The 17,457-nt window shown below is 45.1% G+C and overlaps 1 protein-coding gene across 1 annotated transcript in view; it reads right to left on the bottom strand.

The window, feature by feature from the left end:
- Positions 1-557: 557 nt before the first annotated feature.
- LOC139638646 (probable E3 ubiquitin-protein ligase MID2) overlaps positions 558-17,457 on the bottom strand; it is a gene marked incomplete at its 5' end in the record, with an annotated part of 30,875 nt that continues 13,975 nt past the window's right edge. The window contains 3 exons of the mRNA XM_071512707.1: positions 558-4,473; positions 4,823-5,030; positions 16,150-16,311. Of these exons, the coding sequence (XP_071368808.1) occupies positions 4,059-4,473; positions 4,823-5,030; positions 16,150-16,311 (785 nt within the window). The remainder of the gene's footprint in view (positions 4,474-4,822; positions 5,031-16,149; positions 16,312-17,457) is intronic.

Genomic DNA, 17,457 nt, shown 5'->3' with positions numbered 1-17,457 from the left:
AAATGAGTGAGCATATTGTTCATCATTTCAGGGTCAGCGTGTGTGCCCATGCTTGCAGGCAGCGTTGGGGCCAATGCATTACAGTGCCATGGTGCAGTAATGAGCCACTGCCTTGTGCCAATGATGACAGATGAGGGCTAAGAGGGTATAGCCCTACTAACCCAGCCCAGGGCTCTGGATGACCTGCCAGCCTGGCAGCCGAACCAAGGCTGAGCCCTCCCCTTAGCACGCCTGAGGCTGCGTTTTATTTTGGCATCCAAAGCCCTGCAAGCGGTCCAAAGCACTGTTTGAGTATGACAGGCCTCTCAGAGAGGATAGACCCTTCTAGTTTCATGAGCCAGGGAATATGTTTTAACACTTGATACCTTACAAACTGTGAATGACATATTTTCTTTGGCAATCACTGTCAGGTCAAGTACAAGTTAACACTCTTGAATTCTTTGATCATATGTTCTACAAGTGGGGCTCAAGCAACATGAAGGCCAACCAAACCGACTGAGTCTAAAGGCAACAGGACTGAAGCAAAGAATCACGATTACAACACGTTTGGGATCAGACTTTTAATTGGACTTAAATTCACATAAATAACATTGGTTCATATATATTTTGTATATTATACAATTTTATATAATATATATTTCCCCCTATGATTTACATTCCTTTCTGGCTAAAATTATCTCTGTTATATCTATGGAAACAGAAAGCCTCATGTGAATGCAACGCGCTGCTGTTTTTGTGCTGTTTTCATCGAGGTCCAAATACCAAAAGGAGAGGAGCGCGTTTCTCTTGAGTTGTAAAAAATAATTTCCCAAGTTACACAAAGAGAAAAGCAAAAAGGAGAATCTATTGCATTGTCTCTAGGGTATTACACTGCACTACAAGGAGTGGGTAGCTATTGAAAATCATTCACCGTATATATTTTACTGTATTGACTTGTGACACAAAGAAAGAAAAAGCACTGCAAACTACCTGATATGCATGGCGATGAGCATGTCTTCTCTGAATGTTCTTCTGGTGGTACATATTTTTTGCAAAAAACAAAATGAATACGCTTGACCCGAGATAAGAAACCCCTCATGAGAGAAGGAAAGAGTTATGAACCTGCAGCAAGGTCACGTAATCATGCAGTGACCCGGCCAAGCGCACTTGCACAGATGAGTTGAGCTTGTCGGTTCGGCTCACAAATCAACACATGGCCGTTTCCGGCCTGTGACCGACGTTATTCATCAGGATGGGTGGATATCTGGAAGTCAGCTAACATTCACTCATCTCTCTGACAGAAAAAATACCTCCCCCCAGGCTGCTAGAGCTCCCATTGCGCTACCTTTGACCAGTGGATTACCGCTGATGTCTGTTGCTCTTACGCAATCGATCACTCAATCAATCAGTCATGACTGACACAAAACACAGATGCCCTAAATGAATGCTGAAGTTTAAAGTTTTGCTGGTAGGCCACGACACGTCCGATTTTCACATTTCCAAAGCAGAGGATAGCATATCACTGGGTCATTGCTCTTGACTCGTCAATAAGTCACAAAGTAACCAAGGTGAAATGATAGAAATCAATATTTAACTGCGGGGTAAGAGAATGCTTTTCCTCAATGGGCAGAGACCGACAAATCACAGCCTGTGAAGTACAAATGCTATTTGACATTCAACATTGAAAAACTACATACCCGGTGATATGTAAAGAGCGTGAAAATGGCCATGGGGAATCAGTAGTATGAGAGTACTGTATCATGTCAAATCCAACTGTATGTAAAAAATTAAGCATCCTTTGTGAACAGAACCTCATGTGTCACGTTGTCACAATTTCCCCCTACCTTTTCCTGCTACAAAGCCTCTTTAACCTGCATATACACATTTGATTGTCTGAATCGGTGCCGCTACCTGAATATCAACCCCAGACAGAATTTGTGACCCGCACTAGGCCTTCAAATACAAATAAAGAGCAAACAATGGACCGGGCTATAGCTGTTACTTGACCAGCGATGGATGACGACGACGTTCGAGGTCAAAGTCTGTGGCGAGTGAACGCGCAGGTGAGTCAGTATCTGATGACAAACAGTATTTGGTGAACTTGAAAGAGCTACTTAGATTTCCCAGTGAACCGGTGTGGGATCCTACAATGTATCATGCATTATCACGACAAGGCCAAACTAAACGAAACATGACGTGTGTGTGTTTGTATGTGCGTGTGTGTGTGGGTGTGTTAACGAATCACAGAGGAAAACACATAATCATGCCATGACATCGAGACTGACAGCAAGTTAAAGTGTTAACCCCCTCCTTCCCTGAATAGTCGACAATAGTGTGAATTTCTTTTTTTCTTTTTTTTTTTTACCTCTATTAGTGTATCATTTCATCGTGATAAAAATAGCATAAACAACATCATAATCATATCCCTTTTCTAGACAAGATAAATTTACTCTATGCTATCTAAAAGAGCAATGGGGAGGGAAAGTCATCATGTCACTGGTTGTGTTCAAAGCACAGTGTGAAAACGTTTGACTTCACAGCAGGGAATTTTGATTAAAAATGTATTACAAAGCACATTGGATTGACTGTAAATATCTGCAGGTTGCAAAACTCAGAAAATGTTATTGAGTTTTTACAATATTTTATTGCAACAGACTTGATTATAGGTTATATCTGATAACCATATTGATTCAAACAGATTTCATGCAGTTTATTAATTATTTTGCATTTGTGAATGGGAAAATGAATGGGGATTTTCTCAGGAATGAACGCAACCAGCAGTAGTGCCAGTTGTCACTTTCCCTCCCCATTACAACCCTGCCTCTCAAATCCATCCTTTTTAATACTCATAGAGGGGAAATAGTGTAATTAAAAAGTGCATCATGAATACGTTGAGATTAACAATAAAAGCAAACCATCTTATTTTGTCATAAATAATCAACACTTTGTCCTCTATCATTCAATAAACCTCTTATGATACAAGTTGAGTAGTCACATGATGCAAATCAACCTCCTGTGATCTTGTGAATATTCAAGAACAACAAAACGCTTCCTGAAACTTGGAAGCTCAAGGTGGGCAACCGATGACCCACCAGGGATAGCTGGGTCAAATCTAGGAGCAGGATTGAGGAAAGGATTTGTCACGAGCAGTTACAGATACTGAGGGTATAACACATGCACAGTGAGAACAGAAGATGATTTGTAATGCACCCTTTGGCACCCTATAACATGAAATGTCCACAGCTAGCATCTGCTTGCCTTAGCAAGGTGGGACCTTCTGGCCCATACAACAAAGTGGGCTACAAGAAGGCACTACCACATCTAGCTGCTAATTCTCATCAAATCTACCATGTGTCAAGTTCATTTCACTTGATCAACACCTATCACCCAACCTGGGCACGACAGAAATGTGGCATATAACATGTTTGGATGACCTTTTTTCAATGCCTCCAACAAAGTCAATGAATCACAGCTAGAAACATCTACTTTCTTTGCATAACCACCTGTTGAAATGCGTTACCTTAGTAATTAAGAGCATTGCTCTCTTGCTCTGCTTCTTCCTCTCTTGTCTCTTGCAGGCGAGACGTTACAAACTCTCACTGTTCATGTGTTGTACCTCCAAACTCTGAATGGCTGTGATGATAACGTACTCTCCTTGGTCCTCTGCCTAGGGTCAAATTAATAAGAAAAAAATCAAAAAGGAAGACCTTAATTGGTCGAGAAAACCAGGAGTCCAGCCCTGTCCAATTACAGACCGAAGCCCTCTTCCTCAGTGACTACAGGGCATCAGATGAATTTTGGGTCTGCTGGAGGTTATACTCAAGAGACCTTGTTCCCACAGTATGCCATTCACTGACGGATTCGCAAAGCATTGGATGGCTACAAGCTAACAGGGTTGACACTCCCCAGACTGTACACATATTTCCAACACTTTCCAAATCCATAAGAAACGTAACTAGTCCACGCTTAATGCAGAGGGTATAACAGAATTCAGTCACACTGACAACGTCTCCCAGCTCCCATTCGATCTTGAGTCACCGGGCCTGAATGGCCACTGCTGGGCCATCGGTGGGTCTTCCTCAGTGGCAGGTCTTCATCCCGGTCACGTACGGCGACTCTTGGCGGCACAGGCCCACCTGCTGCTGCTCTTGCTGGTCCGGGGCACCGTCGACAAAGTCGGGCACCGGCAGCCCCGAGAGGATCATGACCGACTTGTTCCAGATCATGAAAGTGGGTGCGACCGGCAGCAGGAAGGAGATGTCGAAGGTGTGGAGGTGCTGGGAGTTCATGGCATCGTAGAAGGACAGCGAGTTGTTGTCGTAGTCCAGCAGGACGCCCAGCCGCCGCAGCTGGAGGCTCGCCTCCACCAGCATCTCCTTGCCGTTGTGGCGCACCACAAAATTGTTGTTGCAGCGTGAGAACACCCATGAGGACGAATTCTTGCCGCTCCACTCGTTTTTCGGGGCAGACTTGTAAGCCACGCCGATGGCATACCTGCAGGGAAAGAGGGGTTTGGAATGCATTAGTGATCTGAAACTACTGTCCTCTTTAATGAATTTTCTTGCACAGTCAAGCTACCTCATGCTGAAGACACAGAAGATAGGCACGGGCCCTTTGGGCCTCTCCAGCATGAAGAGGTCTACTTTGAGAGCCAATTAGCGAAAAGAATATAATTAGGATAAGAGTATACACTGTGTGTGTGTGTTGCGTGCATGTGTGTGGGTGTGGGTGCATAACAGCCTAGATTCAAACTCCCCAAAGAGAGATATTTCGGTTTACCAGTCCCCAGGCAGGCTCGCTCTCTTATATAATGCACTCATACGTGTGTGAGCGTGCCTCTCACCATGTGGACGCTCCCAGCAGCACCTCCCAGTAGTGGCATCCACTGTCAATGAAGACGTTCCCGGCGGCGCCGTAGGAGCCGGTGCCGCTGAAGCGCTCCGGGGTGTGGCTCTTCTTCAGCGAGCTCTCGTCCTTCTCCATGGTCAGGCAGTCGTTGGACAGACGCAGCTTCTTGTGGGCCGTCTTGGGGTCCAGCTTGAAGGGCTGGCCTGGGAGAAGAGAGTCATTTCATGTTTTATAAGACGGCTAATCGTGCATAATAATAATACTAATCATCATCATGATCATCATCGTTATCTAGCAGAGTTTAGTGAGTGAAGTGCTTTACAGGGAAGCATAAAAACAAGAATGCTAAAAAATATAAGGAGCTAAAAATGGAAAAGGAAACATTTGAAAGAAAATTAGGTTAGAATAAAAATAAATACTTAAAATGAATAAGATTATACAATAAGAAACGACACAAGATTAAAGTAGCAACATGCTCTTTGAAGCAGCGGGGCTTATGGGAAATGTGGTCTTCATTTTGAGAAATACTAGGACCAACAACACCACTGGTGTGACATACAGTAGAGGCTACCATTCATCTTGACCATGGCCTCATTTACGGTAATTATACCAAGTAATCACTTCAATTCATTTGACAATGACATATTGATGTTTTAGAATGCTACACGTTTTGGATATACGATTCCCATTTATTTCCAATGGGTGATTCCTGTTTTCCTGCTACATTCATGATCTTAGCCCTGCCAAAGGGAAAAGGCAGAGGAGGATATGAGGGTAGTAGGTGAAGGGGGAGAACAAGGATACAAATTAGAATAAGATACAAAGAAGATGCAGTTGTAGCAAAAGAAGAAGAGGAAGAGAGATAGAAGAGTAAAAGTGGGGTGAGAAGTGCTCACAGAGAAGACACACAGTGAGAGATAGAAGAGACGAATGTTTGAAATACAAGGGCGAGAGTCTATACTTCAAAGTCTTCCAAAGCCTTTGGTGAAAACACTCCATAACAGTGGAGGAAGCCACCCGGCACTCCTCTCCTCTGTGCCTCCCATCACAGAGACTTGGAAATTAGCTGAAGGAAATAGCCTTCACTTCCACTGCAGTAGCTAGCGGTCGGCTATTCAGCGGAAATACTGCCATCCAGTTGCAACAATTCAATTTGCAATGACACCTGCAATTTGGGTGTAATGGGTGGAAAATTGAACGGGCAAAAATAGGTGAGTGACAGAGAAGTTAAGCAGTGAAGAGGAGAGGAGAACTTGAGGGGATAATATGAGGCTGGTGTGGCCGGAACACTCTGCAGAGTATCCCTCGTTACCTCTCTCTGTCTGAGCCCGGGTGTGTGTGTGTGTGTGTGTGTGTGTGCAGGCTGCTTGGAGGTCAGCCATGTCCCTTCCAGACCTGACATTTAACTCTGACACCTCTCATCTCATCTCCAGCCTCCCTGAGCCTCCCACGGCTTAATGAGCGACACAATGAGGACCCCAACTCCTCCTCTTCTCTCTCATATCCATCCTCTCCTTCATCTCTCAACCGCTCGATCCTCCCCGCACCCCTCTCTCTCTCTCTCTCTCACTCCCTTCCAATAATCCGCATGGTGAGTGTGTGTTACCACGTGTGGATATGAGACGACGAGGCCAATGTGCTGCTGGCAGCCAATTACATTAATGCGCTCTCTTCTTTGAACTGCTTATCGCTGCCAGCGCAGCCATTTCCAAACACTGGGGCTCTGTCATGCCTTTCCAGGGGACGGCTCCTGAGAGCCTGGGCTGGGCCCCGGGTTGGGGAAGGGGGACACACGTGACGGTAGAGGACATACACACACACACACATAGAGCATCAACTCCAGCCTACACACACCAGACATAAGTGGCCAAGTGGAAATGTTTGAAAGAACCCCAGCAGGATTCTTGTAAATGGAAAAAAAGTCATGCATCATAAGCTTGGGTTTAAATGGTGAATTCTTGGTGTGTGAAAGTGAATGTGTGCATACCTAAAGGTGCAAAGAACCAATGTGTGGTGTAAGATATCAGCAAGAACGAAGAGCTATTTAAAATAGGAAAGTGTTCATCTATACAGTATACATCTGAGAATTTTCAAAACCTTTTTTTTTTTTTTTTACATACGCAGGCCTGCAGGTACATGATTGCACAAATTCATGAATGCAAGTGCACACACACATACACACACACACACATGTTCCCGTGCCAATGCAGGTACCATGTCAGATTCTAAATTACACAAAAATAAAGAAAGATTAATGAAACAGCGTATCCCACAGTTTGGATTTCTCAGCAGCAGCTGGGATTAGGCTGCTTCCCGTCTCTGCTGTAATACACTAGTAATTAGAGATATTTCCAACTGTCTGCTGAGGTGATAACTGCTCTCTTTTAGACTGCCTGGAAGCCGTGCATTGTTAGGGACTGGAAAGGCTGTAATGGAAACGTGTAAAACACAAAAAGAAACAGTATCGGGGAAAGAAGAAGAGGAGAAATAAAGGGGAGAGCGTGGGGGGAGCACTTATAAAAAAGCAATTTCACTCCAACTTCATTCCGCTGGGTCCTTGAACAGTTACACGACTCATAGGGGGGATAGCATCTGGGTAATCGACTTTATTTCAATTCAGTCAATTTCACTTACGCCTTTTTTTTTTTTTCCTTTCCTGGCTCACATTTTTGCAGAGGGATAGATTGAGCTGACTGTGTAATGAGGGAGATGGAAGAGAGATCCATTTTACTGCATAACTGAACAATTACTGCAGTTGAAACAACAGCGTCAAAGACACACGGCGCTCTCTTGACACATCGACTGTCTAACGCAACCTTCTATCTCCGCGTGGGTCTCCGCATCCCCGCAGCAGCCGAATCATTACGTGCCATTTAAAATGCATGGCTGGATGCCCGCTTGGCTTCTAATTGCCTGATCCATATGTAATGTGCTATGTTATCCAACAGCGCTGACAGACTCACAGGCAGAGGCTAAAATATAGATTCAAACTGACGGGGCAGGATGTCCATCAATCATGCAACGCCGGCTGGGGATGCCCTATGGCGCGGCAGGCTGAGGCACATAACATGAACCCATGACACTCCCCAAGTTCAATTACAGCGATTAACATGTGTTTACATCTCATCCTCTCACCTCTTTCTGTGTCTTTCTCACTCTTCTTCCCTGTTTTTTTGGTCGCTTTCTCCCGAACAAACGGCAATCCAAACCAGACAAACAGGCAGTCCCTGATCTTTTCCAGCTTCACCCTCTAACTAACTCGCCGCTGTCTTGAGAGCCAAATGCTTGCGCCGTGAAAAATGATTCTCACTGAGGGTCTGCTTAGAAGTTCATTGTGATTAAAGAGCCATTTTTGGAGGAGAAGTTTCTGTGATGGTTCATTAGGGTAAAGGCTTGTGAAAGAAACTTTTTCTGCTCTTTTCTTTTCTCCCCCTAAAAGACTCATTGTCAGTACAGCGGTTGTGTGTGTGTGTGTAAAGAGCAGTGATGCCAGTGTAACCAAAGTAATGGGTAGATTATTAAAGAGTAGAGTTTGTAGATGTTATAGTGATTCTACTCTCGCAGCTCCAGTCTTAATAATACAGCTCTATGTTACAACTGTTCTAACAATCATTACCAATGTAACTTACTACAGCAACAAATGTGAGATATTAAACGGGCAATAAGTCAGATTTTTACTGTCCCATAGCACAAAACAACCATAATATATCTGAGGGGGGTTGATAGGGTTGTTGATCAGTACCAGTGACTCAACAATTAATTCACCAGGTGCTGAGATTTCTGGCTTTCAAAACTCACTTTTGGCCCATACACTGTTTTGGAACAAAACTCCACACCCATTGGCATTTTGACTCACTCCCAATCCCCCCCCCTATCCCACACACACACACATATACTGACATTTTCAACTGCTCAGCGATGGAGCACGGTGCTACCACATTTTGTTCTCACGCCAAAAAAGCAAATGACAAAACAGGATTATTATTCCAGTACTTTGCATGGTGATGACGTTACCTCTTCATTAGACATTTCTGTTGGATCTCTGCTCTAATTAGCTAGCTTACTCGTCTCTACTGTGAAAATGTGACTGGTATTTGTGTCAACTGAAGGCCACCTTATGCTTGTCAATGTTGTTGCAATTCTTACTGGCTGCTGATAGACATTGATGGAAGTCATAGATTACTTCATGCCCCTTTAATTTATTCTGATACTGTAGACACGTTGTGCTTCACCCGCTGTTCCCATGCAAATCAAGTTCAAAGCAGAACCTTCCTATTTAAACTTTTAAAACCAATATTTCTCTTTAATTCTCCTCTCCTTTTCTATGCCCCCGCCCCTCTCCTCTCCTACTCTCCTCTCTCCTGTCATCTCCTCCTCTCTTCTCCCCCTCCTACTGTTTACTTCAGGGGCTTCGTGGCAGCTTGAGGCCTGTCATCCCAGATGCATGCTGGGTAAATATTATTGCAGGTCCTTTAACAGGACGTAAAGAGGTATGCATACCCCTGGGGCACCTTGACATGTGATATTTTCAGCCTGGGTTTTCATCTGCTTACACAATACAGGGACTGGGATCTGAGCAACACACACGTACATGCGCTCAGCACGCAAACACACACGCACATACATATACACTTGGACATATCCGACAATGTCAGCCCACACACGCGAACACACAGTATTTCTCACTCACAATGTGGATGCCCAGAATAGTTACCAACAGAATGACTCACATCATTAAATCTACAGTCCAGTGTTTGACTGTCAGTACAGTTGCTGCCTAGAGGAAGGCCAATATGCCTGTTCAAATTAGCTTTTGTTTTGACACGCACAATATGGACACTCAAAATAGATCAACAGCACAGCCTCTACACGCAAACAATGGGCCAGCTACATGAAGATGGATTTAAACCTGAATTTATGTTGTTAGGCCCTCCTAGCTCATCCCGCCCTGCAGCCTTTTCTAATATTGGTGCACTGTGGGACGGGTACGAATGTCACACCAGGAGGCCGCCGTCTCTATACACCTTGTCATTACGGAAGCACACAATAGTATATCAACTGAACGGCTGTCACAGTATGTAAGAAATTCTGGAAAACTACAAGGGTTTAGCCAGATTTAGCCCCGCTTCAGCTGTACCAAACACACTGAGGAGATCAGGCTGAATTACCCTAGTGCACAATTCTTTATTATTAATCCTGGAGGGAAACAAACATCAGGCAACAAGGTAAAAATAGGCCGCATCAACAGCCATTGCACATACTAAAAACCATCCTACGAAGTATGAGACTGTGGGCTGTGTGTGTGTGTGTGTGTGCTCGTCTTGAATTTTTAGCAGAGGAAATCAATGAATCTTGTAGTGTGCTTCCACCCTTCTGCACAATAAAGTCAGAAACTATGAACAGTATAGGCTGTGTTTATTCAAGCACATTGATAGCCACTGACCTGCAGTATGGAATGCTTTGAGCAGAAACCTAAATATAAAAAACATCTCGCACCGCAGAAGAACCGGCTGCGATGGCTCCTCAGTCTCCTCAGTCTCAACCCGAACACTTTTCCCCCCGTTCCGACTTGACAAACTAATTCCCCTCTCTCCTCCTGCGACTTTGTATCCCGTTCGTATGAATTCATTACCGACACAGACAGCCAATTAGATAAGCATAAACAGGGAACATTCTAATAAAAAGCCGTCTAGACTAATGCGGCCCCTCGTTCTGTCAGCCGCCACTCTAATAAGTTGCGACCACGCTCAGATACGACCTTAATTCGATTTCACGCTCGTGCACGCCTAGAAAACGCGCGGTGCATTAAAAACGAATGTAATGACTATGGCGTCGTCGGGCCAGAAGATGTCAAAATATGCGATGCACCCAAACAAAGGCTGTGTACGTGCGGCAGCTTCCCGTATTGATTCGAAAGACAGATTTATACACAGCAAATGGACTGGCACAATGTAATTTCGTCCATCTGTGTGCATCGTGGAGGGGCCGCACCCCATTACCAGGGGATCGAGGGCACTCGCGTCCGCAGACACTCATCCCTGCAAAGAGCTATTTGATGTCTTCTCTCCGCTCGTCCCGCTCCCCTCTCCCCCCTCTCTCACTCTCAATCTGTCACCCTCCACCTTTCCTCCTCTCCCTCGCTCTCTGAGGTTCCTTCCCTTCACTTTAGAAATCAAGTCATGTAGGAACCTGGTCACAGCTCACTGGGAGGGGGGGGGGGGGGGTAAATGCAGGAGAACGGGCGACAGCAGCTGGAGATCACACACACACACATGCACACACACACACTACTTAACCCCCATCTGAGGGACATCATGCTTAATTCATGTGTGTTTCGAGAAGTCCAGAGTTGCCTCGCACATGTCAGCTGCAGGCGTCTAACAGCACATAAAGCTTCCACTATATCTGGCGTACAGTATCTGTGTCCCAGTTCACTTTTAGGCACTCTGGGTCCGCTGAGGGGTTTTATTGGGAAAAGATTGGAATGAGTTTGCACCGATCTCAAGTTCACAATGTGATTTTGTGCCGTTAAATGTCAGCTGAGTCAAGCGAATTGCACCGGAGAGGATTGCAGCAACGGAAATGTGAAGTCCTTAAGTGTTATATACCTAGATGATGACAGAAAGTGGGATTTCGATGATTTTGTCAGTTCTTTCAGGATTTCCCCCCCAAAAAACTGGACAGTATTTCCCTCAGACAGACACACACGCTCATATACCTGTACATACACTCACCGAGCATGTGTAGGTGTGTGTGGGATTACAGTAAGCCTGTCTGGCCTGTCATCGTCTCTCTCCTCGACATGAGAGAGACAGCGAGAGAGCGAGTCATGACAACTTGAGAAGACAGCTTTACCTCTGGGACGGATAGACAGATGGCATACAGGGAGAGAGAGAGAGAGAGGGAGGGAGAGAACGAGGAAAGGGCAAGCGAGGGAGAGATCATATGCCATAGCCGGGGGGCAACAGAACAAAGCAGGCCAAGGGGGGGGGGGAGAGGGACACCGAGGAGGAAGAGGCAGGTCGGGTTCAGGGCCAGGACAAGACACTGTAGCAGCAGAATAGGATTTACCTAGACCTGGAAGAAGACCTTGGCACAGCGGTAGCCATCCTTATTTCTGCATCTTTATCATTTGTTGAGCAGAGCTGGACAGGGGCTTTTGTGATGCAGAGCTTCAGCTACTTGAATGACCATTCCTTGAGCATTCTTGACTCTGCTTTCAATTGCAAATCGTTTCCTAGAAGGCCCAACCAAGGTAATTTATGCAACAAAAAGTGTGATTTGCTATGCTGCCTACATCTGTAGTTACCTAGAAAAAAGATAACATCAGATTTGTGTCGTACTGTTTTGTGTGACCAGGAGCTGAAATTTGAAATCCCTGCACGTTCACAATCTCAGTTTCGGTGCAGCAATTTACCATAGATAAAGACGCTCGCCAAATAATAGGCAAGTCACCCCTCTGCGCGCTTTTCCGGTGTCGTATCTGCACAGTTAACTGCATTCAAATTTGTTTCACGCACATGGTTTGGATGTACTCAGAAGCAGCTCTTCTGAGCAGACACGCTCGTGATGGATGACTTTCCAGTATCTGTGCTACTTGTCACTGCATTCTGTGCTTTGCAAGCCCCCGCTAGAAATATGATGAGCTTAGGCTAAAAGCCTCGAGAGCCTCTCATCCCAAAAAATGTGACAGCTAAACCCTCCAATCTAGCCACCGACAGAAAAGAGAGACTTCAAGCGCGAGGGAAAGAACTTGTGGTTCTCAGCTAAAAAGCCTGCTACTAGAGCTGGTACAGCGGCGGAGCCTTGAGAGAGAAACCTAATAAGCCTGTCAAAGTGAGATGTTCGTGATCAGTTTTGTTGTGACCCATTTTAATCCGAAAACACTGTGCCTGCCTGCCACAGAACGGCTGACTGAAGCACTTCCATCTGAATACAAATCCCTCTGAGAGAAACGGGGAGGGAGAGAGTGGGAGATAAGAGACAGAGAGAGACCGAGAGAACCAGAGACATACAAAGATGGAGACAGACGCACAGACAGACATGGTGCAGGTGCCATAATGCACACCACAAACCGCAATGCTAATAATATTGAGTGGTTGTTTGTATATGTTATTGTGCTGGCTTACAGCAGAGAGAAATACTGGGTGCCAATCACGGGCTCGTAATCTCAACCAAACTTGGCCGTGGGTGGACAAGCTTTCCCCCCTGATAGCACTGGCTGCCAGAGGAAAGGAGGACCGGAGGGGTGAATGACAGGAAGAAGTGGGAGTGTAAGAGAGAGAGAGAGAGCCTTGCAGCATTATACTACACAATTACTGCACATACTGTACATACATAAGGGCTCACTCAAACACACACACACATATGAATGCAAACCAGAGCTTGGAGAGCCACTGAGCACCAAGATAAAACTACTGGCAAGCAGAGGTGGCCGGCAGTGAGAGAGAGACAGAGAGAGAGAGAGAGAGGGAGAGGGAGAGAGAGAGAGAGGCTGACTGACAGAAAAACACCCCAAGAGAACAAACGCTCAGACGCTCATCCTGCTTATCTATATCAAGGGAGGACATCACAAATGGAATGGTTATGGAGTGTTTCTTATATAATGGGGAGTCAGACGGAGACAGGGAGCCACAGAGGGACGTGACAGCGGGCTGAACTGCCACCTCCAGATACCCTGCACTTCACCTCCAAACCCCCCCCCCCCCCCGCAACCCTGTGTCACCCCCGCATCACACCCAGCCAGTAATCCCCTCTAATGCCATCAGAACAGAGCTAAAGCACTGTCATGCTCCATCTCCCACAGGCCCGTTTAGAGAGAGAGAGAGAGACAGACAGACAGACAGAGAGAGAGAAAAGAGAGGGAGAGAGGGAGAGATCATACGCTGACTACTGTAACTCCCTACACACCTGTTTTACCCAGCAGAGTGGATCCAGATTACAGTAAATCCAAAAATGCCACAGCCAGAGACTCCTGACAGGAGCTAAGAGGAGACGGCTTATTACCTCCACTTTAGCTCCACTTCACTGGCTACTACTGCAATTTAGGATTGATTTTACATTTTTATTGAGCACCTTTAAGAGACATCTTGGACTCGTGCCTGGCTATATTATCTCTGATCTTTTAACCCCTTACGAGTCCAAGCACAGAGATGGTTGTTTCATAGTTAAGGTTGAAGAGTAAAATCTGGCTTTCTGGCACTGGAATGACTTAGCTAATCAACTCAGTGTCCTTGTTTAAAACTCCTTTAAAATACACTTTTTTAGCCTTAGCTTTTACTTGAACAAGAATCTGTATTTGTTTTGTTGTTGTTTTAGTTATCCCGTGCATTTGCCCTTTTATTTTTAGCATGTTTTGCAGAGGTAAATGTTTTGCTGACATATTGGTTTTGTTAGTATGTCTTTATCCCTTTTTCTCTATCTATTAATTTCATTTTGTAACACTGTTTTTAAGTGCTCTATTTATTCTTCTTCTCATTATTGTTATTATTATTATTATTATTATTATGACATGCCATAGTCAGGGGTAACAGAAGAAAGCAGGCCAAGAGAGGGGAAGAGCCGCACATAGAGGAAAAACAGAGTTCAAGGCCAGGACAAGACACTGCAGCAGAGGAAAGGATTTACCACTCTAGAGATAAAGAGAGAGAAAAACAAAGAGAGATGAAGAGAAAGTGTCAATTAAACATAATCTTTCCTGAGTGGAAAAAACTCACACTGCACTCACCTAGTTAGAAAAATGACTATCAAAGAAAAGTGGATGTCAAAAAAAGACAATGTTTTGGGTTTCATCATTTTCCAGCTTTTTTTTTTTTTTAATTTATGCAGACTATAAAAACACACACAGCTTGGGTGTTTTGTGTTTTGGCACTGCGGCCTTCCTCGGTGTGCAGGCTCAGTGTTTATCACCGCAGAAAGAGAAACTGACTGGATTGAGAGAGAGAGAGAGAAAGACAGAGAGAGAGAGAGAGTCAGCAGCATACAAAGAAGCAGACAGATGGAGGAGAAGTAAATGGTAAATGGGGGCTGTAATGCTACCTATTATCACACTCCAGTTGGCATTCGTGTACAACATACCACTAAAGCCCCCCGCAGTCCAAAACATGTTAGCACTTCTCTTCTAATGTGTGAAGAGAGAGAGAGAGAGAGAGAGAGAGAGAGAGAGAGAGAGAGAGAGAGAGCAGGAGATATGTGATGCGGTGACAACCAGAGAACCATGTTCTGAGACCGACAGGAGACTACAAACAGGCTTTACCCAGAGATCAGACCTCAATCTGCGGTAAACACAACAATGACGGAGGCATAAAGCCCAGAGTTCTCCAGCAGCCTGTAGACTTTGTTGGTTAGAGATGGAAAGAAGATGAAGAAGAGAGGAGGGGATGGAGAGAATGAAGCAGACAACCGCAGAGTCAAATATCACTGAAAGTTGCAGGTTTAATCCCCACATCATAAAGAAGTTTATTATGATGATGAGGTTTAGGGTAGAAATACTCATTGTGCTTCCATGCACCATGGGCTGACCTACATCTGATGATGTTTGATGTCTGTTCTCAAATTCAAAATAGAAATATTCCAGTAAGCCTAAGGGGTAGAATTCAATAATTGATAGGAGAATGCTACATTACATGCCCGGTCTGAAACGCTTATAAGCTGTGACTTGCAACCATAAGCTACAAGTATGTGTAGTGATATTCCCTGCGGTCAATCTGATGCTCTTTTATGCAGCGCTGCTCCTTTGTTTAGACATATCCCAACTCAAACCCTCTGTTAGGAGGGGAACAGCGAAGAGTTTACCACAGTGACTAAAGCCCTAACATTTGTGGCTGTGACTGAAATCACAAGTCATTATGGTGCGTTATGCTTGGATTTTCTGGTCTTCTGAACGATGCTACTGTCGAGTCAGTTGCTGATTCAATACAATCCCGCTGTTTCACTTTGAAACTGCATGTAGGTCTGCCCACCTCCGACAAAAGCCAGTCAAGCCCCACCTGCTGGGACGCGTGACACGACCAAAAGTGATGGTTTCATATGATGAATTTGAAAAAGACGAAGACTAGAAATCATTCAATGAAGCTCTCAGTGATATGATGGGACATGTAGTTGGGTGTATTTGAGTGTTTCTGACTGATGTGTCCTTTTAATTACTAAAGCCACTGTTTTTGATTTTGGTTTTAAACAGTGACGGTCACACCCAGGAGCACAAATCATACAGGCAGAAGAAAACATGGCCTTTATATCATGTTGAACATCAAAAAGGTCTGTAAAGCACACACAGAAAAGCGGGCATTTTCAAGAACTTGTGTCACATGGGTCTGTACTCACTGTTGGTTTTGAGGCGGGCCGGCTCGCTGTTGCGGCTGCCTGCCTGGTTGATAGCCTTGACAAAGAAGATGTAACGGGTGCCACTCTGCAGGCCGTGCACTGTGTAGTGGTTCTGTTTGATGTTAGGCACGATCATCCAGCTGTCCGCTGAGTTGTATAAACCTGGAGGAGACACACACACGCGTGCACGCACACGCACACACACACACAAACACACACACACAGCAGGGGTGTAACTGAGGCGTGCTGACGCATCCGGAGGCAAACATTATGTCTTAGATGAGTGTTTTTGGGGAAGCAGAGCTACAGTCGGTGCTACTGAGGTTTCTTTTTCCAGTTATCTCACATCAGAAGGAGCAAAAACCATCCTCCACAATATCTGACCGGTGTTTTTTATCTCTCTCAAACACAGGCCATTCATCACACAATCAGGAACACAGGGACCATGCAGCCCTAGACCTTATGCAACATTGATGCGTACGTACCGATCCATCCCATTACGTTTCCATCAGGCTTATCATGTCATGTTCGCCTGGGGCAGAATTGTGTGCTCGCTAAGCTGAATCTACGACCTATTAGGAACACGGCATTTACCCAGTATCACTAGGGAGCATCTTGCAGTGAGTGCCTGAGGGGAAAGGAGTGCGATAGGCATCGACATCGGTCAAATGTATGGAAACACGGGCAGCGCTAACATGACACCGTTTGGCAGGCGCTTTAATCCAATAGAATGAGCGCTTAGAGAGAGGTTTAGTGACGGCTGGGTTACCTGCTTCTAAACATAAGCTTTTTCCAGTCTCTCAACTGCAGCCGACTGTGGGGGATAAAGTGAAAATCTCAGCTCGGGCCGGAGGAGGAGGATCATGGGAAGTGAGGCGCCCCCTCCTGACACAACTCACGCCGTAGTGTCAAATAACGGCGATGATTCTGAACATTAATATCGCCGTTCTCCTTTTTTCTCATTGTTTGACCCACCCGGCATCGTTTAATGAAACTGAAAATGATGTTTTCTGCCTGATCTGGAGGTCATGAGCCTGCACACACACTTCACTGGGACTTGAGGCCCTAATTGGATTTGTCCCCCCTTTAACCCTGGCAGTGATAATGCTATGCTCAACATGCCGAACTACACAGCAAATGGAAGCTCTAACCTTGGCAGTGATAGCTGCTTTTATGAGTGAAAATTTCAGAGACAAAACCCACTGAACGTCGACCTTCAAGCTTTCTGCCTCACCCACTCCAAAGAAAATCCCAAAAATATTAAAATAGACACCTGACAAAACAAACAAAGCATCTTGTTTAGTCACA

Source organism: Centroberyx affinis, unplaced genomic scaffold (genome assembly GCF_046629955.1).
Source record: "Centroberyx affinis isolate AG114_WGS23_722 - 3 ecotype Tasmania unplaced genomic scaffold, CSIRO-AGI_Caff_v1 ptg006460l_1, whole genome shotgun sequence".
Classification (NCBI taxonomy): Eukaryota; Metazoa; Chordata; class Actinopteri; order Beryciformes; family Berycidae; genus Centroberyx; species Centroberyx affinis.
This window is presented reverse-complemented; position numbering and strand designations above follow the sequence as displayed.